Source organism: Ailuropoda melanoleuca, chromosome 6 (assembly GCF_002007445.2).
Source record: "Ailuropoda melanoleuca isolate Jingjing chromosome 6, ASM200744v2, whole genome shotgun sequence".
Classification (NCBI taxonomy): domain Eukaryota; kingdom Metazoa; phylum Chordata; class Mammalia; order Carnivora; family Ursidae; genus Ailuropoda; species Ailuropoda melanoleuca.
Genome location: NC_048223.1, coordinates 93,926,094 through 93,952,226, shown reverse-complemented (window position 1 = coordinate 93,952,226; position 26,133 = coordinate 93,926,094). Strand labels below are relative to the sequence as shown.

Sequence of the window (26,133 nt, the reverse complement as noted above, 5' to 3'; positions counted from 1 at the left end):
TGACTTATTCTAAGAAAACAAATACCCTGTTCTATTTCCAAGATATGATTTTCTATATCAACTCTTACTTTTTAATGGGTTCAATATCTCATCTGATCTTTCTGGGGATATGAATTATACTTTCAAAAATTATACTTATTTTAAAGTCTCTCTCTGTTTGCTCTAATAATTCTTCTTCCTCTGGTGTTAGTTCTTGCGGTTGAGTTTGGGGCTTCATTTTGGTGGCTTTGGTTGTCCCCCAGATGTTTTTTGGTTCTCGGTTGTGGGTTCATCTTGCCTTTCCAGGTAGTGTGTTCTGCTAGTTAGTGTTTTGAGCATGGGGGTGAGTGGAGAGTGACAGGTTTGTCTGTCTGTCCCTGCTGTGATAACCATCCCACTCAGACCACACGTTGGTTGTCCTGGCGCTTCCTCCTGTATTCTTGCCACTTCCTAGCACCTTCAGAGGCTCACGCATGTTTTTCAGCAGTCATTGTCTCTGAACATTTTGGATTGCAGTTCCTTTTTTAATCCTAGATCCAGTCTACCTTTTACCTTTATGGGGTTCCTTATGATTTTTGTTTCACAGAAGGTTCCCCTTCTTACCTTCCAATACTATTATGGATTTTTAAAAAACTCTCTTTGTACATCAAGGAATTGGTGAGTAAGGGTTGAGGCTGTGGTATATACTGCTCTGTAATTCTGAGCTGATCTTTTTTTTCTTTGTTTTCTTTTAAGAGTTTTTAAAAAATTCTTTTTAAATATAATTAATTTTTTTCATTATCTGTATATTAGTGAATATATATATAGATATAAATATATATTCAAAATGGTCAGCCTATACATATGTTGATATACTATGTATTATATAAATAAATTTCCTAACTTGCGTTCCTGGGATTGCTTCCTCCAAAGTTATTATGAATGATTCTTTTAGTTTATTTTAAAATTCTGTTGTCAGTATTTTGTTGTGATTTTCACATATTATGTATCTATCCCATTACACTTATAATTACTTGCTTAATGGCTAAATCATAAGTACCAGGAAGACAGAGATCATATTTTTTCTTGTGTTTTAGCATGTTGCAGGGTAGATAAGAGGCTCTTTATAATCCCTATTAAAATTAAAGACATAGGACTGATCTGTAGTTCATTTCAGTAGTTTTTTCTTACTTGGTGCTAGTTTTTTCAGATATTAGAATTATATTCGATCCATAAAATGAGTGGATTTGCATCTTTTTGTCTATAGTAGAACATTTGGTTCTGGAGCCTTTTTTCTTTTTCTTTAATCTTTCAGTTTCCTTCATTATTATTGGTCTATTTACATTGTCTATTTCTTTTGGGGTCAACTTTGGAAATTTATATTTTCTCATACACGTTTCAAGTCAGCTGAATTATATACCCTACTTTACCTGAAATTATGATTATCATCTGTGCTTTTTAAAAATTGTTTGCCCAGTGAATCTGTTTATCCTTCAACTCTCTCTGATTTTAAAGATATGTGTATTTTAAGCTTTATCATGTTGAGCATTTTTAAAGATCATCTGAGGGTACTTGTTAATAGGTTATTCACTTAAGGGATTTTTATAAGCTTTATGTCTTTGATTTGCATGAGGAGTCCGCATTCTTTTTGGGAAACAGGGTGTTGCTGCTACTGGCATGTTGGCCAGATGTCATTTTCAGTGATATTTCGTTGTACAACTCCGGACTGAACTTTCTGATTTTGACTTCCCTCCCTTCAGTCTATTTTCATCCTGCTAATTTTCCTGAAACACCCCTTTGATCATTCATTTCTCTGTTGAAAGTCTCCCTATTGTCTTCAGAATACACATAAGATACTTCAGGTGGCACTTAGAGTTCTCTACCCAGAGGTGTATCTTGTCTGGGCTCTCATTAAGCCCTCGCACAAGTTGTTATTTCAGCTGAATTGATCTTTGTGTTCTCCCTAGTCCCTCCCCAAACCTGCCTTTGAGTTTTCTATGTTTGAACTTTGTTCAAGCTTTTGTTCATGTTTGGATATTCTTTTCCATCTACCCAAATGCTACTGATCATCGTTGAGCAAAATCTGACCAGCTCCATTGAGCCTTTTAGCTCAGCAGGAAGGGGCGCATGGGTAGGTATGGCTGTCTGCATTCTGATTCTTGGGACAGATGGTACATTCATGGTGCTCATTATATTATTCTTAAGGGTAAAATAAATAAGAAGACGGTCATGCCTGGAGCAATGTTGACAATATGTTGTAAACCAAGAGTTATGATTAATTTCCATCCGGTATGGCTGTAGTAAAAAAAAAAAAAAAAAAAAAAGCAACAACAACAAAAACACCCACAAAAAGCAAACAAAAACTCTTATTATTTACAGACTTTATCTTTTATCTCTCCAATTAGACATTGAAATCTTAGAACCAGGGACTTTGTGTCTTATTTTTGATCCCCCACTGTACCCTGAGTGAAGATAAGCTTGGGTTGGAAGTCAAAAAACTTGGAAATTTGGATCACGGTATCATGGTTATGTTCCTAGCACTGAGAGCTTGAAGTATGAACTTGTGTGACACTTAAAGCATTTTTAAGTGTGTTTGAGGTAAAAATTGGTTTCGTGTTCTGTTTTATTTCATCCTTTCCTCAGAATCATCTGAACTGTATGGGTCATAGATGCCATGAAAATGAGGAGTTTGAGTTACACAATTTTAGGGTTTCTTTCCTCTTTAAAATTCTTTTATTTCATTCTTTTTATGAGCTCTACTGAAAACAGATTTGGAGATTTCCCAGGTAAATAACAAAAAATTCTAGGGAGCTGCTATGACCAGATATTTTAAATTTAAAAAACCAAAACTCTTGTCAAATATTGTAATATTTTTACATTTGTGAGAAATTGTTAGGAAAGATCAAGAAACAAGAGGATTATCAAGCTTCGGTTCACTGGAAATGATAAGGGTATCTTGAATGACAGAAAAAACTAGAAGGGAATACCGGCAGAGCTCACTTTAAACATTATTCTCTTTGGCTACTTAGACCTAGGATAAATACAAAATGTACATCTTTATTCTAGGTACAATTTCAGGAGCTACGGCTCATTTCGGTTTAGGCTAGCCTTATTATTTCCCCCACTTCCTCCTTCAGTGAACATGAACAAAAATGTATACACAAATGCTTGGACCACTTTCCTTTCTTGAGCATTTCCTGAATCTTTTATTTCTTTATCTTTCCTTGATATGTTCTCTTTACTTCTATTAAATTCTATCCAATATTCAATGTGCTACTTAAATACTGATTATTTATGAAACTTTCCTCTAATTTCCTAGTTGAAATGAATCATTCCCCAGTCTACAGCCTCACTCCTTTAGGTATAGAGATAAAACACATACACACTTTGATTGCACTTCGCACATACTGCCTTATTCTAAATTTGAGCATGTCTGTCTTCTCTAGACTTAAACGTTCTTGTGGACAGGTACTTGGTGATATTTTTCTTTGTGTCCCACCTAGGAACCATAATAGTTACTATCCTATGATAATTGCTCACTAAAGAGAATAACTTGGAAAAAAGTTTTCTGAACCTCCCTGTTAAATATCATGTAGGATTCAAATATGTGGAAGAGATGAAGTGGATATTTTATTAATATAAATTTGTGAGTTCAAATCTGTGACATTCGGTTATTAGAAAGTCATCCAAAAGAGCAATGAGGCTCATTTAGTAAACTTCTAATGAAATTTCTGTTTATGGAAGACAGTTCTAGCCACATCAATCTAAGCATCCAATTTAATTTTCTCTTTCAGTCTGTGTCTCTCTCTTTCTCTTTCTCTCTCTCTCACACACATATATTCTCTCTTTGCATGGTATCAAGAAAACGTGGACTCATACTGAGGAGTAGTTGTGAATGACAGTATTTTTAAAAATAGCTTTCTTTTCAATTTAACAGATACAGTAACTCAAGAGAGTAGCAAATACTCGTCTCCAATGAAAATCGCAGCAAGTAACAAGTGCATGTGGTTATTAATTAAGTATTCAGCTTAAAGAGTCAATTAATGGGTTCCTCAGCCATTTTAATTTGTCAGCATTTGTCAGAAAATACCATATGAGTGTATCCCGCCATTTAATTGAGTGGAGCACAGATATGTTGTAGGATTGTATTTGCTTGTTTGATTTTGTGTGAGTAGGCATGTGCAGGTCTAAATTTCAACAAAACAAAACAGAGCAAAACAAAAAGACCTCAGTCTTCTTAATCAGTGTCACATTCCCAGGAAGATCCAATATATCCACAGAGAAGCCTTATTGTGTGGACTCCGGAGTAAAGCAGAGTTAACCAGGCTGCACACATTAAGTGCTTCAGGGTCTCCTTTGCGTGAAATTTTGATAGAGAGCATAAATGAGTATGGTTGATGTTTCACATTAAAGTTGTAAAAATGATTAATATGCTTTAACAATGAAATTTGAATCAAATGTTTGCAGAGCGCTGGGAGCACAGTTTGACTCTTTGCATGACTAAGATAAAAGATGTTGGCCTGGGAAAATTTCATGGTGTCTGACCCTTTCGTTTTTCCAGATAGGAGCTGTGGTGATACGTGTAGAAGTCTCCAGCATAATATCTAGTGTGTGCGCTCAATGTTTATTTTCTTGAAGCGCTGAATAAATAAATCAGAAAAGAGAAAGAATAACAGTTAGGATCTGTTGAGTGTTTACTATATGCCAGATGCTCTGCTAACTGCTCATAACAAATCCAGGATTGTGCTATTATCACTCCCATTTTACAGATAAGAAAACTGAGGCTTAAAAAGGTTGAGTAACATGTTTTAGGTCACCCAGTTGATATATGGCCAGACGTGGATTTGAATTCTGGCTCTGTGATATCTCCCAATCCAAACATTTTTTAACCATTACTCTATACCAACAAGATGCGTTTAGCAAGTACAGTGCTTTTCCTGGTGATTTCTTTTTGTGTAATTGTAGCTGATTTTATAAAACTATGTAAGGCTGATCCTTCTGTTTTATTTATCATTTTCAGGGAACCACAGTGATTCTTAATTGTCTGTTAACCTTCAGCAGTCCATTTGCCAATAGCATTTAAATAAACAGATCATGTCCAGGCACTTGGATTTATAAAGTGGGTTCGATGTTCCCAGTGAGCCTTTGCACATTCTTTTTAGTTCAGACGGACGCACTGATGTGTGTGGGGTGTTCCTCCTGACACAGTTTTATCGTAGGCAGAACAGACAAAAATAGCATTGGAAACAAAAGCCCTTGGTTATTCTTCTACTTTGTATTTCAGTGATTTTCGATTTTGTAGCTTGGGAGGACTAGTTTTGAAGACCACACACACACACACACACACACACACACACACCACAAAAAGAAAGAGTCAAAGCAAAGGCCTTGAGATCTACTGGGTCTTTAAGCTACTTTCAAGGCCTTTTGTTGTGTAACAGTACAAAGTATAGCTTAGGAAGAAGGAAGTGATATTTGTTTCAAATGATCGTTATTTACTTCTGGTTTCAGTAGTCATTTTGCTGGCAAATGTTCTGAGAAACTTCATAAGAAAAGCCTCATAGTGTCTAGGCGACAAGGACAGGTTAGTGCATAATTATAATAGGATATTATATGATATCATAGTGTACATATCAAGTGCTATGGAAACTCAATAATGAGAGTAAGCAGTGGAGGAGGGGCACAGGAGAAGCTAGGAGTGGCTACACACTAGGAGAAGCTTCACAGTGGAGGTGATACTTTGAGCAAGGTCTTGAGGGATGAATAGGAGTCTGCCAAGTTACAAAGTGGGGATTAGAAGTCTTCCTTACTTTTCCAGTTTGGCCTATAACTCTCTTTCCATGCATTTTTCGTATACATTTTTCTCTCTTCTTTTTTTTCACTTTTAAAGTCAAAGGGGGAAAGCAGCTGAAAATAACTGAAATAAAATACTCCTTTTATTTTTCCTGTTTTGATAAGAGGTCTTTAAAAAAAAAGAAATTCTATTTTTTTTTTGTTTTACTTTAAACATAGTATAGATAGAGCCTTTATTCGTATACTAATACGTTGATATTGTAATTACTAATTTTTTTTACGATTTTCTAATATTTAGTAAAAGAATGGGTAAAGAGTTGAGTTCCTGTAGAAGCAGAGATCAGGAACAATCATTGTATTTTAGGGTTTATATATGGACCCAATCTAATTCTTGGTCTCCAGATGATTGATTTTATCTGCTTTAACGAGATTAGTGCAGGTATTTGTAGATACATATACGTAGGTCTTTCCTGTAAGAGTTTGAGATCTTCCCTATTGTATTGTGACCATGATCATAACTTTTCCAGTAGAGTTCTGTTTAAAAAATTCTGCCTTATTGATCCCTTGAGAATACCAAAGCTTGATCTGTTTGGGATATTGTCAACTTTGTATACTAGGTGACTAGCTTTTGGTTATCAGATGGAGTGTGAGAGGACTGTGGAAAGACAGCAAGGTCCCTGCATGAGGACATTCACCTGAATTATCCAGATAAGTGCTTTAATCTCTGGCTCTCAAGCCCTGGGTAATGGTGATCTTTCCCGTGCCAGGCTTCTGTCCACTAGGTGGTGCTAACATTTGCTGTTGCAGCACCAGCCCAGGGTCATTTAGTAATAACAGGTGAATCATTTATTCAGGATATAGTATTGATTTCCCATGAACCAAACTCGGTATGGGTTGTGAGGGGTGGGTTCGAGGATAACTAGGGTGCAGACCCTCCCCTTGGGAGGGTACGCTCTTTGCTGTACACAGATAGCAGGGTAGCAAAGGGAAAGAGGCCGTTGAGAGAGAGGCAGTTTAATGAAGGGGTGAAGCAAGCAGATTCTGGAGCCAAAGCGCCGGGGTTCACATCCCAGTTCACCCACTTACTTGTGTGCCAGCTAAATTACTTAACCTGTCAGTGTCCTCCTTTGTAAAATGTGAATAATAGTAGTATCTCCTTCACAGGGCTGCTGGGGGCATGATGTAAGCCAAATATGTAGTTAGCGCAACCGCTCATCGAATCGTTGGCTAGTCATTCCCTACCTGCAGCCGTGACAGGTAAGTAGTGAGTGAGCCTGTCTGCATTACGTACTGACGGCTCCTAAGTGCACCCGGCACAGCAGGCACTTCTGAAGAAATATGTCGTATCATCAGGGAAGGTTTGAGGATGAGCTTTGTGGGTCTAGCCGAGTGAGTGAAGTGTGGAACTGTAGGTCTAAAAGGGACTCCAACTTCCTAGTTGACTCAGTTTGTTCTGGATTTCTGTCCTGCTTGTTCTAAAGAGGTATGTGTATTATTAAAGAATGCTATTTTTATGGGGAGCCCTTCCTGAGAAAATGCGGTAATGCAGAGGATGGTTTTCCCCATGTATTTTGCTAGAGGAGGGGAGCTCCCAGGATGACCTTTCATCCCCTGGGGACCTCTTATGGCAGGGCTAACCTCCTGGACTTTGTGGTAGCCACTCCTCTTGTCTGCTTCTGCTCTTTCTCTTTACATTGAACAAACATCTTGAAGGCAAATGTCAAGACTAGGAATAAGAAGAGCTTAATTTGTCACATCGAGTACAGCTGTGTGTGGAACTGCAATTTGCATTTTAATGTCCTGCTTATTCCAGAAAAGTGGCATTTTACAGATTTCCTGTATTATTCATGAATTTCAAGGCTTTGTAGTTTAAAAATAAAAGTTCAGGTAATAACCGAGAGTAAGGGAAGTTAAACTCTGTCAGGTTTTTTCTCTCTTTGCTTGTCTCATCAACTTTTCTGTCTGTTTAAGCATTTCTTAGCCCGTACCCCAATATCAGGAGCAAGCACACATGGAAATGTTATCCAAGGCGCCACATCTGGCCGCCTCATTAGCTTCCAAGTTCCCAGGAGAACATGTGTGGTAAATATATGTGGTAAATAAACAAATAAATAGAAATCACTGACCTGCATAAAGAAACATGAACCGGACACCTGGAAGCAGGCAAGTATGACAAGCATTTTCCTGCTGATGAAGCAGGTGAACCCTCTTTCGCCGAGGCCTGCCCTTGGCCACTTGGCATCTACAGAGCTGCTAATGCGTTCATGGTGGGTAGCCTGCTTGTTGGATGGGTGGGCCAATGCCGAGCAAAGATCAGGTGCTAACCTGCCTGCTCTTGTAAATTCTGTGTTTTTAATGACAACACAAGGGTGGTGCAGGTCGGACATTAGCCTGGGCACAGTGCGCTGTGGAAGTTCCCTCAGCAGAAATGCCTGGAATGAGCAGTATTGGAGACGGAGGCCAGGGGGTGTGGAAGCACCTTTCAGAAAGGCCACAGCCCCGTGGTCACGTGAATTTGGGTGAGAAAGCACACTCCAGGGGCAGACACATTCCGATGTCCGGCTGCTCGCAGGCAGCACGGTGGGCTACCGTTTCTGGGGCTCTCCTGAGCAGCGGCTCCGCGGGGCTGTAGGACCTTGTGCATCGCTGCATTTTGGGCTCAGTCCTTGTCAGCAGGCGTTGTGGTGCTGTTTGAGGAACAATAAAAATGGAGGAAAAATAAACACAATTTTAAGGTCTGAGTAAAGAACAAGATGAACCATGGTGTTATTTAAATGTACCACAAAACAGAGGCTCAGGGTGGATTGCGGGAGTTCAGTGCTGGTTCCTGGCTGAAATGTCTGTTGCCATAAGCAAAGCGTTAAGATTGATGGGGGGAAAATGGCAGGGATGCCATTCAGTTATTTGGTGACATTTATTTAGTGCTTATGGACCAGGTACTGAGTCATGTACTGTATGGACAAGTGTGTGGGGGCGGGGAGGGGAAGAGGAACAGACAGATGGGTGGGGAACATTACACAGGTAACAAAGGAATTTGCATCTAGGACTTAAAAATCCCTTTCATTCTACTGGGCTTTCACAGAGAAGAGAATGTTTAAAGTGTATGTTCTGCTCCTTCTTCAATTCAGTCATCTCAATGAGATATTTAGGTCTGTCTGAATGCCTCTGGGTGATGTCTATAGGACAAATACATCTTTTACTACAGTTCTCTCATGTTTCATTCATTCATACAATCAGTATTTATTTAATGCCTGTCATATCAGCCATTGTACTAGGATTTGGATTTAGTGCTAAAGAAGGGAAAACATGGTTCCTGCCCTAATGGACCTTATGTTACTGAGGTTCTAAACAAATAAGTGGATAACCATAGTCCAGGGTAGTTGATGATGTGATGAGAAGAAGCCCCAGGAACTCTGAGCAGGTCATTCAGTGAGACTGGAGAATCTTTCTGGAGGAAATGGCGTCCAAGCTAATCTCTAACGAATGAATAGGACTTAGCTTGAGGAAGACTGTAGAGTGTTCCAGGCGGAGGAAGGACCTGTGCAGTGGTCAGGAGCTTGATTCTTTCCCAGACCGGTCATGGCTGATGAACAAACTGGGCAATAACACAGAACAGTATGTACTGGTACTAATGCTGCTGAGTCACACGGTTAGTGCTTACACTTTCTGAATTAAGGCTGGCGCCATTGACTTTATCCTGACTGACCATCTTGGAGACAGGGTTGACTCTACCCACAGAGGACCAAGTAGGAGAGGTGGCTAGGTCAGCACACATTAATCCCCATTCCTTGAACAAACCTCTTAGCTTCCTAAACTTTGATGCTGGCTCAGCTGTAGTTGCTATTCCAGTTGGGATAATGCTGGGTGAATAATTTTTTAAAAAATAGATATTAATAGAATTCATTCTTACAGCTGCCAATGATTGAAGACAGTCTATGTGTCAGGCCCTGTACCAAGGGTTTTACAAACCTTTATATTTAAACCCTGATAGGGTCATGTGAGGGAGGAACAGTTATTCCACTGTGCAGATGAGGACCAGAGGCTCTGAGAGATGAAGCAACCTGCTCTTACTCTCTCACTTGGTGAGAATTAGAGCAGGGATTCAAATTCAGGCTGTCTCAGAGGCTGGGCATGGAACCCCAGCCCTAGAGCTTCAGAGAAAGAACGAGACAGAGGTATTTGGTATGCGATTCAGGGGTTATTAACAGATCTTTCCAAAGTCTTTTGTGATTAATTGTAAAATAGTGGAAGGATTCTAGTGGGTAGATTATTAATATTTCCTGGGGTGGTTGGCAACACGATTAGACAGTTTTGTATGTGGCGTGTTTTGTGACAGATAATGTATAAAATGCTATACTATTCCACATCATCTATTTAATAGAATCTGTCTTGGTAAGAATGTAATTAATCTCCATCTTTCTTTGTGTAATTGTATTGTACCTGTCAGGAACTAAATTTTCTAGAAATCTTGCTTGAAGTCACAGTATAAAAATAATAATTATATAGTAACCTTTCTCCTATGGGCAGACCTAGTTGGAAAAATTCATGACAAAATGCCACAGCTTAATGGAAAACAAGAGGAGAAATAAGAAAAAACTCAGAGGTGAGTTAGTGGGGAATTCATAGTCGAGCAGGAATATCATGATTATTGAAGCAGATGACAAGGAGAAGCAAACATAAACCATCCAAATAATAGGGTGAAGAAAATACTGAATAAATTTTAACATCACATGAAAATCCAGGCTATTTCTGGTAGTATTATGGATGGACTAGATATTCTATAAAACCTGTCTAATGTAAAGCACTAAAAATGCTGGATAAAATTTTAAAAATACATGTCATTTTAATTGTGTAGCGGAGCTGGCAGGAAAGTAAGAAGAATCCTCAGGCCAAACATGGAGAGGAAGCAAGCAGCCGGAGAGGTAAACCAGTGTGCAAGCTGGCAGCCTCCCATGGGGAGCTGCTGATTCCTGGTGACCCGGAGTCTTCAGTATAAAGGCTGCATTCCAGAGGCAAGAAGTGAGCTCAGGAGTTTTACAAGATGGGGAGTGAGATCAAAGCTACCATACAAATTTTTGAGAGAGTGACTCTTGAAAGGCTGACTTAAGAGGCAGATTTGCACAGAAGTTAGCAGGGGAGATTTATCTTGCTTAACCCTGGCACTAGGGAGTGAAACATCTCTCTTGAGAATCAGGCACCCACAGGGCTTGGGGTTGAGTTCATACTACTCCCGAGGTCCAGGAAAAACAAATAAGCAAAATCTCCAACCTAACATTGGGCTTAAAGGGCCCTGGATTGGCAGCGTTGCTCGGCCCAGCAGAAATGGATGCAAATGGTCTCTGGGGAAATACACATTCGACACAGGCCTTGGAGAGTTCCCACAGTTCAGGTTCCAGTAAGAAGGGCCCCATAATCACCAAGTTATAAAACTCCTCAGGAAATCAGTGACTACCAGCAAAAACTACACAAAGCACAATTGGATCTGCAGACTTTAGATGTCATTATTAAATATTGAACATAAGATGCCCATGTTTATTGTGCTTAAGAAAATGGAATCAAGAGTTGAACAAGGAACAAATACGCTCAAAGATGGTCAGACAGATTTGTGGGAAGGAGAAGAAAGGCTGCAGGGTGGGTGCTAGATGATTATACAAGCCTCAGAAGCACTCTTGAGGAGCCCCAGGAGCATAGCATGGGCAAGGGTTTACCTTGCTTCCGAGGATCCTGGCCGAGCCTAGCTGGCCATTTAAGGCACAGTCATAGCGTTTTCAGAGCACCTTTCCTCTGGAAGGATCTGGGCCATCTCACTCCTCAAGGTGTAAGAAAGGTGATGGGACTCGATTCTGGGCGTTCAGTTGCTCAATGAAGTCAGGACTTCCAAACACTTTTTAGAGAGGTCAACGTTTTCACCATTGCCATCATCACTGTCATCTCCGTGAACGTTTATTAAGTACATCCTGTGCTTTGTGCATTGTGATGAGGATACGACGTGGATTGTTTAACCTTATAAAATAAGATTATACTTTATTTAATCTTATTGTATAAGTGTTATTATTAACCCTCTGTCACAAATGAGGTAATGAAGTCTTAGGAAAATGGCTCACCCATTTAAGTTAATGACGTTAAAGTGTGAACTGTCAGCCTGACTTCTGAGCTAACATTCCTGAACTTTGGCTCTTCTGGAAACTGCTAAGTGCCCTCTTAGAGAAGCAGAGCATTCAGTGTGGTATCCTGAGGAGTCTGGGAGTACTGGGTGCAGTCTCTCTTGGTGTGACTATGGAATTGGAGGTGCTGCTGACCCAGCTAAGGCAATGGGTAGGAGCCTCTCCAGGATGTGGGCTGGAGCACCCCTCCCTGTTTTTGTGATGTCCATTAATGGCAGGAATCAGCTTCCCAGGGGGAAACAGTGTACAGTCAGAGATCACTGCTTGGTCCTGGAGTCCAGCTTGATCCAACCCAGGCAGAGGTATGAAAGAGCTAAGGTCTGGGACCAAACCCAGAGCAAAGAGCAGGGCCATGGGAGTAATTCTTGAGTAAGGGGCAGATTGGAGCTTCCTGCTGTCTGTACTCACTGTGGCCAGTTATGCCAGGAACATTATAGTGGTCAAAGAATAGCAAAGAGAGGTTATTTCCTAGCTAAATCCTGGTTTTGATTCAGAAAATCTGACACATGAATATTCTTTTAAGTCGATGGGGGAAGGCTTTTAATTCAGATTCTCTTGTGAGAAAATAAAAGAAGAGCCCTTGTTATATAACAGGACAGAATGTTTGAAATAAGGACATTTGAAATCAGATTCCTTTTTCTGATAGAATCACACACAGTATTTTCTATGGAAAATAAAGCATTTACTTTCTCAGATTCTTATCTTCACTTAAAAGATGAATGGCTATAATAAGGTTGACCATTTATTACCCTTCTGATGTCTTTTAGATTTTCTGTGGAATATGAACTCAGCTTACTTGTTGTTTCCAAAGGACAATGTCCTAAAGACTCTTTTCCTGTTCGAAAGATATATTGAAAACTCCAAAAAGTTGTGGCCTCTTTGTTAGGGGGTTGGCTCAAGTTCCTTATTCTCACTATTCAGCTTAAGATGAATGAGGTATGTTTATATGTACTGAGATGTCCAATATGTACAGTGAAAAGAACAAGTTGTGGAATGTATAGAATATGATCTTACTTATGTGAAAAGATTGAATATCAACATGTAGGAATATAATATGCATAGAGATTTCTGGAAGAATACACTGCTAACAGTGATTACTTCTGAGGGTGGTATTGGGGAGCTAGGGTGGATATGGGGAGGACACTTCTACTTTTAAATTCATACCATTTTGTATTATTTGAAATTTTTGTTTTGGGTCGTATATTACTTTCTAATAAAAAAAATGAGAAAAGTTTGAAAACTTCAAATTTCAAGCCACATATGTCAGAGATGTAAACATTTATTCCTTGCGAGGGAGTTTTATTTGTGTTTCCTTTGCACAACAAAGGAAAGTATCAATGAAACTAACGGACAATGTACTGAATGGAAGAAGATAATTTGCAAATGATATATCTGATAAGGAGTTAGTATCCAAAATATATGAAGAACTCATACAACTCAACACTATACAACCAAATAATTTTATTTAAAAAATGGTCAGAGAAACTGAAAAGACATTTTTTCAAAGAACACATACAGATGGCCAAAAGATATGTGAAAAGATGCTCAATATCATTCATCATCAAGGAAATGCAAATCAAAACTACAATAAGATACCACTTCACATCTGTCAGAATAGCTAAAATCAAAAACACAAGAAACAACAAGTGTTGGCGAGGATGTGGAGAAAAAGGAACTCTCTTGGACTGTTGGGAGTGCAAACTGGTGCAGCCACTATGGAAAACAATATGGAGGTTCCTCGAAAAATTAAAAATGGTATTACCATATGAACCAGTAATTCCATTACTGGGTATTCACCCAAAGAACACAAAAACACTAACTCAAAAAGACATATGCACCCATATTTTATTTCAGCATTATTTATAATAGCCAAGATATGAAAGCAACCCAAGTGTCCATTGATAGATGAATGGATAAAAAAGTTATGTATATATATACACATACATAAACACACACACACACAATGTGCATTGTATATATTGTATAATGTATACAATGTTACTCAGCCATGAAATAAAGAATGAAATCTTCCATTTGCAACAACATGGATGGAGCAAGAGATTATAATGCTAAGCCAAATAAATCAGAGAAAGAAAAATACCATGTGATTTCAGTCATATGTGGAATTTAAGAAACAAAACAAATGAACAAACAAAAAAAAGAGACAAAAAACAAACTGGTGGTTGCCAGAGAGAAGGTGGGTAGGAGGATGGATGAAACAGGTAAATGGGGTTAAGAGTACTTATCCTGGGGTGGCTGGGTGGCTCAGTTGGTTGAATGTCTTTCCTGGTTTTGGTTCAGGTTATGATCTTGGGGTCTTGAGATCAAGCCCCGCATTGGGCTCCACACTCAGCATGGAGTCTGCTTGTCTTTCTCCCTTTGCTCCTCCCCAGCTCAAGCACATATTCATTCATTCATTCATTCATTCATTCATTCTCTCTCTCTCTCAAATAAATAAATAAATAAATAAAATCTTTAGAAGAAAGAGTACTTAATTATGATGAACACTGAGTAATGTATAGAATTGTTGAATCTTTATATTGTATATACCTCAAACTAATAGAACACTATATGTTAATTATACCTCAAAGAAAACCTTTGAATTTCAAGCTATATCCATCATAGAACATTTATTTCTTGCAAAGGAGGTTTTTTTTTCTTTTTCCTGTGTTTTCCACCTCAAACCAATGGTAATCTTAGAAGGGATAGAAAATTGAGAGGGACTTCTACAGTGTTCTAGGCACTGGGCTTTGTCTGTCTCTTCCTGGGACAAAACAAAGAAAACAAAACAACCCCTCCCCCCCAACCCCAAACAGAGAAAAACCAAAACAGATGACTTCTCATCATTCCATTGGATTTTACTTCTCACAGATTCACAAAGGTGGAGAGCTTGATTTGTCCTTCTTGCTGATGGCTGACCTTCATGCCGCATGTGGGTCTGTCTGTTCTACTTCCCCGTGGCACCATGCATCGTGCTGTTCTCGGCTCTTCCTGGGCTGCCACAGGCTTACTCATTTAATCATTTCTCACACATTTTAGAATCCCTTACCATGTGCCACACACTGAACTCCATACTTGAATTTTCAGAAGACAAGTAATAGGCCATTAGAAGTGTGTCATTTTGTGAGTAAGATAAATCTGCAAATAATGTGACAGGTGTAATGACAGTACAGAGTTCTAATGGCCTGGAGGGTGAAGAGTAACTGATAGAAATAGAAGTTCGCCAAGGAAAGGGTTAGGGGCGGTGCAGCCTATGGAGGGCAGCGCCTCAGAGGAGCTGAAGTGTGGAGGTGAAAGATAACCTGGAAGGTGTGGCGGCTTCTTTGTACTGCTCAGCAGTATTTCCATCTGTCCTTCTGCACTTGTGGCGGATTGACTTCCCTGCCCCACTGGGGTTAATCACTGCTTTGTAATACGCGTTAGCCAATGGGTTGTGAGTGGAAATGGCAAATATTCTTTGGATGGGATTCAGCTGTAGGTGTGGGGTCTCCAGAACACTCTTTCCCTGCTATGGGACTGTGGAAGCGTGGCTTCACAGAGACGTACTGCTTAGCCATCACGGAGGAGCTGAGCTGGTCTGGGAATTGCCTGGACTCACAGAAGATGTGACATGAGTGAAAAATGAACATTTGTTGGGATTTCGAGCTGTTTTTCATCAGAGCAGAAACTAGCTTCTTTAAGCTGACACAGTATGTGAGAAACAGAAAGCAGGTACAGGAAGGGAGTGGCCTCCGATGTGGTTGGAGCCAAAGACAGGGGTCAGGGTGTGGAGAACCTTGTTCATCTCTTGCGGTCTTCTTCCTGGGATAAAACACTGACCACTTCCCCCCATCACGTCAGACCTATTTCTTAGCCGATTTAGAAATGTGGAGTTTCATTTTGTCCTTCCTGATGATGGTACTGGTCCCTCTTCTTCTGGTCTGTCCTAATTTCTGTGTTCCAACATTCTCTGCCCCAAAGAGGGAAAAGGCGGAAGAGAGCTTACCTTTGCTGGAATTCTTTTTAAACATATCCAAGAGGCACACACATTTCCTCAGGGACTGCTCTCAGGGGCTCTGCAGGCCAGCACCACCATCACGTGGCAGGTCTATTACCCTCCCTCCCACGGGCCCTTCACCAGCATCATGGCCAGAATCTGGGCAGCGGCTCTCGCTTTGAGGTGATTGACTCGTACAGTCAGCACACTGGGTGGAAAGTGAGGGTGCCTCATCTCCTGTCTGGTAGGTGGGACAATGCTTGGAGTTGAAGCTGAAAAATCAAGTTTGGAATTGAGTTGGGGGAGGCAGGTAGAAGAGGACCACATGGACAGTGGACAGTGGCTGTCCAGGTATGGGGCCATGTTTGGACAGCGGAAGAAACAGGAAAGCGTCGTGTGAGAGGCAATGTGGGTGCCGGCAGGTGGAAAGGGCCTAGATTAATTACAGGGGTAGAGGGCAAGGATCCAGTGTGTGTTTCTGTGGGACCCCACTTCATTTAAAGGAGTCCTGTTTGAGCAGCCCAAACAGGGAGGCTTCCTTTCCGTTTGTTCAGGTGCTCGCACTTCATTATTACTCCGCATGTACAGTGGTCTCCCCTGCCAGCTCAGATGGCCGCCAGAGAGAGACCTGTTGTCGTCCTTATCCTTGGGATCCATGGTTCACCTAGTCAGAATCCACTTGATGGGATTTAGGCCATGATCCCAGGGTCCTGGGATTGAATCCCACATCCGGTCCTTGCTCTGCAGGGAGTCTGCTTCTCCCTCTGCCTGCTGCTCCCCCCGCTTGTACTCTTGCTCTCTGTATCTGACAAATAAATGAAATCTTAAAAAAAAAAAAAAAAAGAATCCACTTTAGGGGAAATGGAAGAGGAAAGAAGAGTAGGAAATTTTATGCCTGGAAGTGTCCATGGAGTCCAATACTGCCTGAGGAGGAAGAGATGAAGAGGCACGTGTGGCTTGGGTTGGAGGGTGAGGAAGTGGCATGGTTATTTGTTGACCCAAATTGTGTTCTCTTGCAGGGATCCTATCTGCTCATTTCCCATCCCGCTGCCACGAGACATAGGGAATTTGGGAGCCAGTTCCCTTTCCCCCACAATTGTGCCCCAGTTCCCTTGTGTGCAACTGCTGGTTACCTTTTCCAAACCCCTTCTTTTATTTTTCTTTATTAACAAGGCTCTGGTTCTGTTTAGAATGGCAATGCTTCCAGCTGAAATACTCACCCCCATAACCTCTCTTGGTGCCCTAGTGGTCAGATCACACAGTCCTGGCCAGTGAGACTTGAGATGGAAGTTCTTGGGAGTGACTCCCAGAGAAGTCTTCAAAAATGGACAGACCTGGTTGACTTTCTTTTTGCCTTTTGGCCTTTCTCCTGTCTTCTAGCCTAGAAGATGGCTGGCATGCTATTTTTTGGTAGACACCATCTCAAGGCCACAAGATTAAGTTTGTTACAACTGGGAATTTAGAAGGATAGGTCCCTGATGGCATTGTAGAGGCACCATATCTGTTCAGAACTCCTCCAGGGGAAAACAAACCCTACTTTGGAGAGGTTATTATATTTAGCCAAAAGCATTACTAGCTAGTATACACTCACTTACTCTATAAAATAGTGATTGTTCTCATTTGTCATGCTATAGGGATTTCTGGCCAGACCTCAACTAAACTAAAACCTTAAATAATTGGATTTTTCTTTCCTTTATACCTCTGTACATGGATGGCTATTATTCAGAATAATAACACTGAGCCTGCATAACTTCTGGAATCATCAAAGGAAAATCTATTACAGTCAGTAGACTAAACTTAATTAATGGAAATCTGCCTAATATATTTTCGAAAGATTTTTCACAATAAGGAGCAAACTTAACTTTAGAATTCAATTAACAAAACCATCTTATTCCCTGAGTACTCTAGCTAATCAGCATTTTTATACCTGATAATTTAATTTTACTGTGCTTAAATGTTGATTTTTAAATTTTTAAAAAGTTATGTCCTTTCAACCTACGTAAGGTATGAGGTTTGAAGTTTATGAAATTACCTATATGATTAAATCAAATTTAGGTCATAAACTTAAAGAAAAAAATAGTTAAGTTTCACATCTCTTCTAAGGTTAATAGAATTTATCTAGTTAATTAAGGTTAATAGAATTTATCTAGTTAATTAAGGCATATAAAGATTTCCAACATTTTGCTTTTTCAAACAAATATTCTGAACTGAAGCTGGCTAGCGTACGTGTGTGTGTATATTTGAATTAAAGTATTTAAAAGTAAAAAGTCTAAAGAGACAATAGGATGAGACAATGTCCATCCAACAGATCTAAGTGATATTGGATATTAAAGTTGGTCAGACCTTTTATAATTAAAATATTTATGAAATTAACTCCTTAAATATTAAAGGCATGAAATAGCATAAGGAAGGCTTTAGAAGGAATAAGGCAGGTGGAAACTGTTGTCCCAAACTTCCACGTCCAATATGGTAGCAGAAGTCTTATGTGGCTTCTGAGGGCTTGATATGCAGTTAAGAATGGTGATGTGCTGTATGTGTGAAATAGACATTAGGTTTCAAAGACTTTATATGAGGAAAAGACTGTAAAATCACTCATTAAAATTTTTATATCATGTGTGGAAATGATAATATTTAGGATATATGGGTTAAATGCAGTATAGTATTAAATTTAAGTTCACCTGTTTCTTATTTTAAATTTTTTTACTAGAAACTTTAAATTACATATGTGTCTCACATTATATTTCTCTTGAACAGTGCTAGTCTAAAACAAGTAATTGAAACAGACTCCCAGAGATACAGGAGAAAGCTAGTGAATAAAATGCGTTGTTCTTGTAAACGAGGAAAAAAATGAACTTAAAAAGCTGGTAGAGAATCTTGAGAAATCTGCTTCCTATAATCTTGTCTCTACATCATAGTCTGTTTTCCACAGAGCAGTCCAGTGAGCATTAAAAATGTAACTCAGGCCCCATCTCCCCTGCTCAGCTCTCCGGGAAATTGTCACCTCACTTGGACTAAAACCCAAGCTCCCATAATGGCCCGCCAAGCCCCATAAATTTGGTTGCTGACCACTTCGCAAATCAGTCCCTTAACGTCTCCCCTTCTTGCTAGCGTTCCGTGCCACTCTGGCCCCTTTGCTGGTGTGTGAGTCGGCCATGTGCTGCTCTCAGGGCCTTTGCACATAGGATGTGCTTTCTCTGGATGCTCAGGTGGCTCACTCCCTCGTCTCCACTTGGATAGGCCTCCTCTCAACTCACTGTGTCATTTCACCCCACTGTACCCCCTTCACCTCTTAAAATTCATCCACGTAGCACCTACACTGCCTGGAAAGGACATGGAAATTATTTGTTTCCTTGCCTTTATCACCACCAAATATCCATTGTCTTGAACAGTACTGGAACATAGTAGGTCCTCAACAAATATTTTTCAGACAAATGAATAAAACAGTTTCAAATGAAGCAACCAAAAAAGGGGAAAAACAGTTTAGAAGGAAAAAAACACCAAAATGTAGATAAGGTCTATTTCCGAGTGATGGATGATTTTCATTTTTTTCTGCCACTTATCCAAGCACATTGTTCAAAGAACCTTATTTTGTCCAGGCACTCCCTCTTCTACCCATGGTCTTGCTTCACGGAACCACTCATGGTGGTCTCACATTTCTGCCTATGACTGGTTTAGGAATAGGGAGGTGTGATATATTTCTTGTTGGTGAGCTGTGAGCAGAGGGCTTCTGAGAAGGAGGCCATCTGGGAAAGGTGTCACTCCTTAAAAAAGAGATGCTGAAGAAGGACCTGTCTGTCACAGTTCTACCAGTCTTGGTTTGTGTGTGATGTCATTCCAAAATGGCAGCAACCATATTAGGTCCATGGAGCTGCTGAGTCCGAACACTGAGAACGGGAAGCAGATTAAAAAGTTGGAAGGAAGCCCAGTCCCTGATGACATTGTTGGGCTGACAAATTAACTATCTCAGAGCTGTCCTACTTTGTGACTTCTTGTTTGGAGCGATGATAAATTATTCTCATTGTTTAGGTCATTTGGAGCTGGGTTTTCTGAAAATGTTTTTCCCAGCCAAACGTATCTAACTGATGCTATATTATAACAAAATTCAAGTGAAGCAGCCTCCAAAGTATAAACCTGTCAGACAAAAGAGCAGAAGTCATAATGAGATACTGTTGTACAATAGCATCTCCCTAAGGAATCGGCTAGGGACACAGCACAAGAGTGCTTAGTACTTAAGGGAAGAACAACTCCGAAAAAGAAGAAATACCTTGAATTATCAATATTATTATATAAACTTGAATTGTAAATATAACACAAAGATGTGGGGGATAAAAAAGGACTCCCCTTTTCATGTCATCTCTGCAGTCCTGAGTTCGCTTCTGTAGTCATGTTCTAAGATCACTGACAAATTCTACTGAAAACAAGGAAGATGCCTGGAACAACTATTTTTTTAGTCTGGGGAACTATCCCTACCCTGTGCTTACTCTGCATGTGTTAGGGGGAGTGGATGCTACTTACATCTGGGGCATTGAGTGGGAAGGGTATTGTTTTCCTGACCCATATGATTGGGTCAGGGATGGATGTGTGAACCAATCAAAGCCAATAAAATGAAAGAGAAAAGGCTTTTTCTGGGTTTTCTGGGAGACAGCACAGTCTTAAATCAGACTGAACCTTGTGAAACATAACTCCGTGGGTGCTGGAAGCAGTACAGCCGTATACTGAATTTGAGAATGGAGCCATGTTGATGAGTATAGAGATGAGAATTGCAGGGAACCTGGATTCTAGTGACATCACCTGACCCCTGGATCAAGACCTGCGTGGTACGTAACCTCAACTTTTTTTTATTTTCACAAGCCATGACATTTGCCTTCTTGCTTATATTTATTTGAGCTCAGGGTTCTGTCATCTCCAATGAAAAGTACCTAATTGAACCAAATAGTGAAAGGATCATAAATGTCGGAAGCTATTGGAATAGTTGTCATATGGAAAAGATTGAGAATTATTCTCGGTTGCTCTAAAAGAATGGCACCCAGTGAAGGGAACCATTAAAAAGCGCATTTGTCCTGGACCTGATGTAGAACTTGTAAACATTTGTCACTATCCAACAGCGTAGCTGTTTGCTTTACTCAGTTCTGACTTCTCTGACAATGTATGCGTTTAACCAAAAGCTTGGGATGTTCTAGATCAGAATTTCTATACTGAGTTACTCAGGGCTTCTGAGCTCTTTCCAGCTAGATTAGCAGTGATTCTCCAACATAAATGGAAAAAGAGGGAGTATATGAGAGAATGTACATGGATATGATTTGTAAGTGATGAAGTAGAAAATGTGTATTGGTTAGGAGGAGGCTCTAGAGTCAGAAAAAACTTGTTTGAAATCCAGTTTTGAGCTTTGTTAGCTGGGTGACATTGGGAGAATAAGCTAACCTCTCCGAGCCTTATTTTCCTCATTTGTGAAATGTGGCTAATATCTACCACGTTGGGTTGCAAGGACCGAATCCAATGCCGTGTCTATGCATTTATCACAGAGCCTGGCATTTTGCATACTCAGTAAATGTTAGCTAGTAGTATTCAGATGCTAGGAAGACATGAGGCAGAATTATTTTTGCTCTTAGTCTTTTAGCATAATCATTTTGGGGATAAAAGGAAAAATACATGCCATATTTCATTAAACTCACAAAAAGTAGGCTGGGTTTCTGGGTAGACACATGCATAAAAGAAATGTAAATTTTTCCCCATACAAGTAGAAAATAAGTTTATCAGCTGTGATTTTTTACTCTGGAAAGGTTTTACCCCTGTGTAAAGATACGTCATGTAGAAAAGGGCTATAGGGAAAACGAGCCTCTGGACTAAAGTTGTATTGGTTTTTTAGTGGTTTAATGTGCTAAAGGGGGAAGGAGGATGAAAATCTCCAAGTCTTATTGATACATTTCATGTTTCTGAGAAGAAGGAGAAGACAGCTAAGTAGCTAAGTGGTTAGACTATATTGGCTAATATCTGCTACTAGTACTGAATACCATTTCACGCTAGTAGAATAATATAATTTTAAGGAAAAATACTGAAAGGATATAAGAATAAAGGATTAGAATTAAAGAAGAGAGTAAATAGCCACCCACATACCTGATGCCTATTTGCTTTTTTAAAGTAGATAAGTTGATAGTAAGATTATTAAGTAGATCAGAGCAAAAATTATGCTACTATGATGTGGGGTTTTGTTTTTAGAAATTTTTTTTAATACTGTCTGAATTTAGGAGGCTATTGAATTATTTTATGGTAATTTTGTAATCAGTTTTCCATTGAGATGTCTTCCTAAATACTGTTTTTTATACATATAATGATTTCTAGTTCTTACCAAAAGGCTTTTTAAAAAAGGCTTTGTTTTATGTTTTAGTTTACTTTGAAAGCTATTGATCTTTTTAAATGCTATTTTCACTTTCATTTCTTTCCTCTTTTAATCTCTTTCTTATTTAACAGTCTATAAAGGGTCTTTTCAATTTTATTCATTTTGTTCAACAAACTAACTCTTGGTGTTGGTTATTTTGCCAACTGTTTCTGTTGTTATGGTTTAATTTTTCTTTTTTTTTTTTTTAGAATCTAATCTTTTAAACTATGTTTCCAGATTGGACTATATTATATAATTGGTTTTCTAATTCTAAAAATTCTTTTGTTCATTTGTTCTTGTAATTATTTTAAAGTATATATTTGGTTATAGTTACTTAAAAGGTGCAAAGCTTATTATGTTAAAACTTAAACCAGAAAATACATTTTGATAAGTATATGCTGATTTATATTCCACTCTATTTCAGTGGAAAGTTATGAACATTTGTGATAGGTGTAGATCAGATAAGCACTTAGTTCAGAAAGAAAACATTGAAATTATGCATACATAATAAGCATTTCGAGATTAAATATATTTGTTAGTTGATTGCTTTGGGGGAAGATTAATGGAGATGGGCAAATTAATTATCAGATAACAGTAATAAATAGAAAAGAGAATATAGAGTAAATTTAATTCATAGCTTTCCATACAATTCACTTAAGAAAGAAAAATGGTGTTATCAAAGTATTAAGTACAGAGACAAATGTCTTACCCAAAGCTATAGGTGCCGTATTTTTATATGGTTTTTAAAAACTTGAATATTGGGGGGTTTAGACTACTGTGTATGATATTCTCAAAGTAGGAGGAAAATAATGTTTACATTCAAATAGTGCAGCAACTTGAGGTACTTGTCATTGAGGAAACCTGTCTTCTTGTCCTTTCTGCAAAGATGGTTCAAGGACACACACCCTGGGCTATTGTAGGATTTCTGCAAACTAGGCTCTGGGCTCCAGTTAATGGGAGTGTTGTTGGCTATTAGAAAGAAACATCCATTCTGTGTTCTCTGTCAGTAGGATCTTCAGCCTTGGCCAACAACATCTTTCCTCTCCTTCAGAGGCCAACCGAAGGACAGGTGGCCACTAAGTTTTAGAGTTCACATCACAAGGAAGACATTGGGAGTTGTTTCATTATTTTTTTGCCTGGGCATTTGCATCTTAAGTGTGGATTTCTTTTTGGCTTTGATTGGTGGACTGGACAGTATGAATGTTGTGGATACCATTGGCATTTATTTATACCATTATTTATTTATAACTGGCTAAATAAATGATGGCAAATCCCCACAATAGAATGCTAGGCAGCTCTAAGAAAAGCATGAGGGAGCTTTTGATGCACCAGTGTAAAAGTATCTCAAGGATATATTTTTAAGTGAAAGAAGCAATGAACTACACAGTGTATCTAGTATGCTGCTTTTTATGCAAGGAAGTTGGAGAGAAGAAATATACTCTCATTTGCTTGCATTTGTACAAAGAAAAGCTGGACGTGTACACAAGATTCTAATAAAAGTGATACATATGGGATGTAAGGGGTAGGAGGATGGGGCAAGATTTGAAGCGAGACTTTTGAGTATCCACTTTTACTATATTTTAATTTTTTTGTCAGAGAAGATGTGACATATTCAGTTAAGTTAACATTAAAAATTTTTAAAAAGCAAAGGTCATGTTGGATGCATGAGGGGAATGGGTTGGGAAAGAGAAGAATAGATATGAGAGGCCGATTTAAAGGCCACTGCAGTAATCTATGGCGAGATAGTGATTCTAGAATGGTGGCAGTGGAGGCAGAGAGAAGTGGGTAGGCTTTAGAGCTACTGAGGAGGCAAAATGGGCAGGACTAGGTTAATACCTAGGAGAAATGATGAATGAGAATGATCCTGCAGTCCAGGATGACTCCCAGGTTCCTGAACTGCACCCTTAGATGGATTCACTAAGTTGGGGAAATAGAAGGAGACTCAGTTTGTGGAGATGATGATACGTTTGGACACATTGAGATGGTGCCAGACCCACATAAGGTGTTTCACAAAAGTCTGTTGGATGAAGGAAAGAATAAGATGCTTTAGAAATATCAAAGTAGAGATGGGAAGGAGGCAGTTGGATTTGTGAGTCTGGAGCTCCATGGGGAAGTCTGGGCTGGGGACTCAAATTTGCGGATCATCAGTCAACGGGGGATTTTAAAACACTGGTGAGAGAGAGGGACAGCTAAAGAAAACAGTCAGAAGGACAGGGGGTTGGGACCTAGCCTAGAGGAGTTCCAAATCATAGTGGAGGCCATAGTGGAGGCCAAGAAGGCCAAGAAGATTGGTTAAGAGTGGGCCAGAGGCATGGGAGGGCTCGGGGAGTCTGTCAATACTGAACGAAGGGAAGTTTCAAGAAGGAGGCAGTGAGTGCATTCTGCAGGCTGCAGAGCCATCAAGTATGATGAGGATGGAGTGATGTCCACGGGATCTGGAGAGGTCATCGGTGATCCCAGTGGGGTTTGCCTCAGAGGCCTCTTAGGTGGGAAGGTGGATCACAGTAGACTGAGGACCGCTTCTTTCAGGTAATGGCCCCACCATCTTCCCAGTCAGCCTGGCGTGAAAACTGAGGAGCTTCTTCAGCTCCTCCTTTCTCTTTGTGCAGCTTTACCCCCAGTCCTTGCTAAACCATTTCTGAGTTCTATCTCCTCTGTTTCAACAATGTCTTCTACTTATGTCTTTTCTCTATTCATACAGCCACCTCACCAGCTCAAGGCCAGCTAGCTCTCACACCAACAAATTCCACAAACACCTTCTCTGCACTGCTAGTTTCCCATGTGGGGGGCATCACCCCTTTCTGTTCTTCCTTTCCCAGATGCTTTGTATGTCCTCTCACTCTCTCTCCCATGGGATCGACTCAGGTTGCAGCCTTATTTGCCAGTTCCTTTCTTTAAAATGGGGCTCTGGGGCAGGAAGTCAGCTCTAGTTTTTGCGTGTCTGCTAGGTAGTGGGTGGTGTGAAAACCTGACATACACATTCTCATTTCCCCATCACATTGACTCCGTTCTTCCCCCCTTTCTGCCATGGGAGGCGGCAGAAACTCTGGTTGACTGGGTATCCCATTCATAGTGCTCTAGCTAGTGAAAAGGACAGAGCCAGAGTTCAAGTCAGATCTGCCTGATGCAGGGTTTCAACGGTTTTCATTTTAGCCAGACGTTGACTGTGGTCGAGCCGCTACATGAAGATGGCGCTTCTCTGTGCAGCCTAAGGTAAGGAGGTGGGCGAAGGCAGGGCCACGGAGGTTGAGGGCAGAGAACCTTTCAAGACAGACTGGGCAGCCTGCCACCATATTTCAGGGACCACAGTGCACACTGTGCTGCAGGTTGTCCCCAGCCCACCCTCTGCTCTCTGTTCCCCTCCCCTGCTTTGTTTTTCTCCATTGCACTTACAATGATCTGACCTACTGCCTATTTCTACTTAGTTACTTATGATCTCTGTAAGCTCCAGAGATCTTTTAAAAATCATTTATTTATTTATTTTTATTGGAGTATAGTTGGCATACAAATATAGTTGGTGTACAACATAGTGATTCCACAATTCTGTACATTAGGCCATGTTCACCCCAATAAATGTACTTACCATGTGTCACTGTCAGTGCTATTGCAATATTATTGACTCTGTTCCTCATGTTGTGCTTTTCATCCCCAGGACCTACTTATTTCATAACTGAGAAGTTATAAAGTTTGTACCTCTTAATCCCACTTACCTGTTTCACCTATCAGCCTCCTCCCCCCGCAACCGCCAGTTTGTTCTCTGTTATTTATCATTCTGTTCCTGGTTTTGTTTGTTCATTTGTTTTGTTTTTTCGATTCAAGCTTCACGGATTTTCGTCTGTTTTGTTCACTGCTGTGGCCCCCGTCCT

The 26,133-nt window shown here is 39.8% G+C and overlaps 1 protein-coding gene across 5 annotated transcripts in view; it reads left to right on the top strand.

Moving 5' to 3' along the window:
* The window catches only part of HTR7 (5-hydroxytryptamine receptor 7), an 82,400-nt gene that overhangs the window by 32,808 nt on the left and 23,459 nt on the right, over window positions 1-26,133 (top strand). For 3 of the 5 annotated variants that reach the window (XR_004626212.1, XM_034662935.1, XM_034662934.1), the window contains exon 2: window positions 25,421-25,480. The exons of the other annotated variants lie outside the window; for them this stretch is intronic. Coding sequence is in view for 2 of the 3 variants with exons in the window: in XM_034662935.1 (XP_034518826.1) it covers window positions 25,421-25,480 (60 nt within the window). In the remaining variant the exon portion in view is untranslated. The remainder of the gene's footprint in view (window positions 1-25,420; window positions 25,481-26,133) is intronic. 5 annotated transcript variants of the gene reach the window in all.